At 40.2% G+C, this 1,393-nt stretch overlaps 1 protein-coding gene across 7 annotated transcripts in view; it reads left to right on the top strand.

The window, feature by feature from the left end:
• Positions 1-1,393, top strand: part of ryr2a (ryanodine receptor 2a (cardiac)) — a 252,899-nt gene that overhangs the window by 231,097 nt on the left and 20,409 nt on the right. For all 7 annotated transcript variants that reach the window (XM_020611714.1, XM_020611710.1, XM_020611711.1 and 4 more), the window contains one exon: positions 803-933. In XM_020611714.1, coding sequence (XP_020467370.1) covers positions 803-933 — 131 coding nt within the window. The remainder of the gene's footprint in view (positions 1-802; positions 934-1,393) is intronic.

Raw genomic sequence — 1,393 nt, 5'->3', positions numbered from 1 at the left:
ACCCCAACCCCAACCACCCTCACCTCACTGTAAATAATCATTTCCATTTTCATCATTTCCAAATAATAATTTTCCATACTGCCAGTATATATATATATATATACACAGTATACTGCCATCACTACAATATACATGTTTTGCATACTTCTTTATTTTGCTGACAGTTTTATTCACAGGCTTTCTGCAAAATGCCACACACTTCAAATTCATGCCAACTGATATTGTTGCATCCAGTAGATGTCCTACTAGAGCAAATGAAGCTTCAAGAAGCTTTGCGCTGGAGTGAACCAATTGGATGAAAGGCTTCATTGCTTCATGAAGCTTCATCTGCCCATCACTAGTGGTCCGTGCAGGGAAAAAGAGCTGACTATAAATGGAGAAGCATAACGAGAAAAACCAGGAAACAAAAATAATACGGGGACTAGAATACTGGAGAAAAAAACAACAAATGAATAATAATCCAAATAGAGTGACAAAGAGATGGCCTGAGAATGTGAACGAACTGGCAAGGGAGTGATAGGTGAGCTGGGTATAAGTAAGGATAGACTAATGAAGTGCAGCTGGTGACAATCAAGGGGTGAGGCGCAGGTGTAAATGATGAGCAATCAGGGGCAGGGGTGAGAGAGGCAAGTGCAGCCGGGCAAACCTGACAGTGACACCCGTACTTAGGTGTTAGCTGAAGGGTTGTGGTTAGGAATTTAGTTTTGATGTTAAGGTTATGGTAAGGGGCTATGGTATGCATTATGCCAGTGAGTGTCCTCACAAATATGGTAAGACCTGACTGAGTGTGTGTGTGATTTAGGTGCCACTTGTGATATTTAAGCGTGAGAAGGAGGTGGCCAGGAAGCTGGAGTTTGATGGCCTTTATATCACAGAACAGCCATCTGAGGATGACATCAAAGGACAGTGGGACAGACTGGTTATCAACACACAGTGAGTTAAAGCATGTGTGCCTGTATGGGTGTATATGACCTTGGGTGTATGTGGCAACAGGAAGTGAGACTGAGTGTGTATGACCTTGTAATTTCTGATATTCAGTATACTGTATGCAACAACATACCTGTGTCAATGGCTGAGAGATGTATAAAGGATCAGGGGGAGGAACATGACATAGGTTTGAGAAAACCTATTTAGCAGAAGTACTCAGGTAGTAAAATATTTGCAAGTACAGTGGGTACGGAAAGTATTCAGACCCCCTTAAATTTTTCACTCTTTGTTGTATTACAGCCATATGCTAAAATCATTTAAGTTCATTTTTTTCCTCATTAATGTACACACAGCACCCCATATTGACAGAAAAACACAGAATTTTTGATATTTTTGCAGATGTATTAAAAAAGAAAAACTGAAATATCACATGGTCATAAGTATTCAGACCCTTTGCTCAGTATTT

Source organism: Monopterus albus, unplaced genomic scaffold, assembly GCF_001952655.1.
Source record: "Monopterus albus unplaced genomic scaffold, M_albus_1.0 scaffold117.1, whole genome shotgun sequence".
Taxonomy (NCBI): Eukaryota; Metazoa; Chordata; class Actinopteri; order Synbranchiformes; family Synbranchidae; genus Monopterus; species Monopterus albus.
Note: the sequence above shows the minus strand (reverse complement) of the source record. Positions and strands in the feature narration are given on the sequence as shown.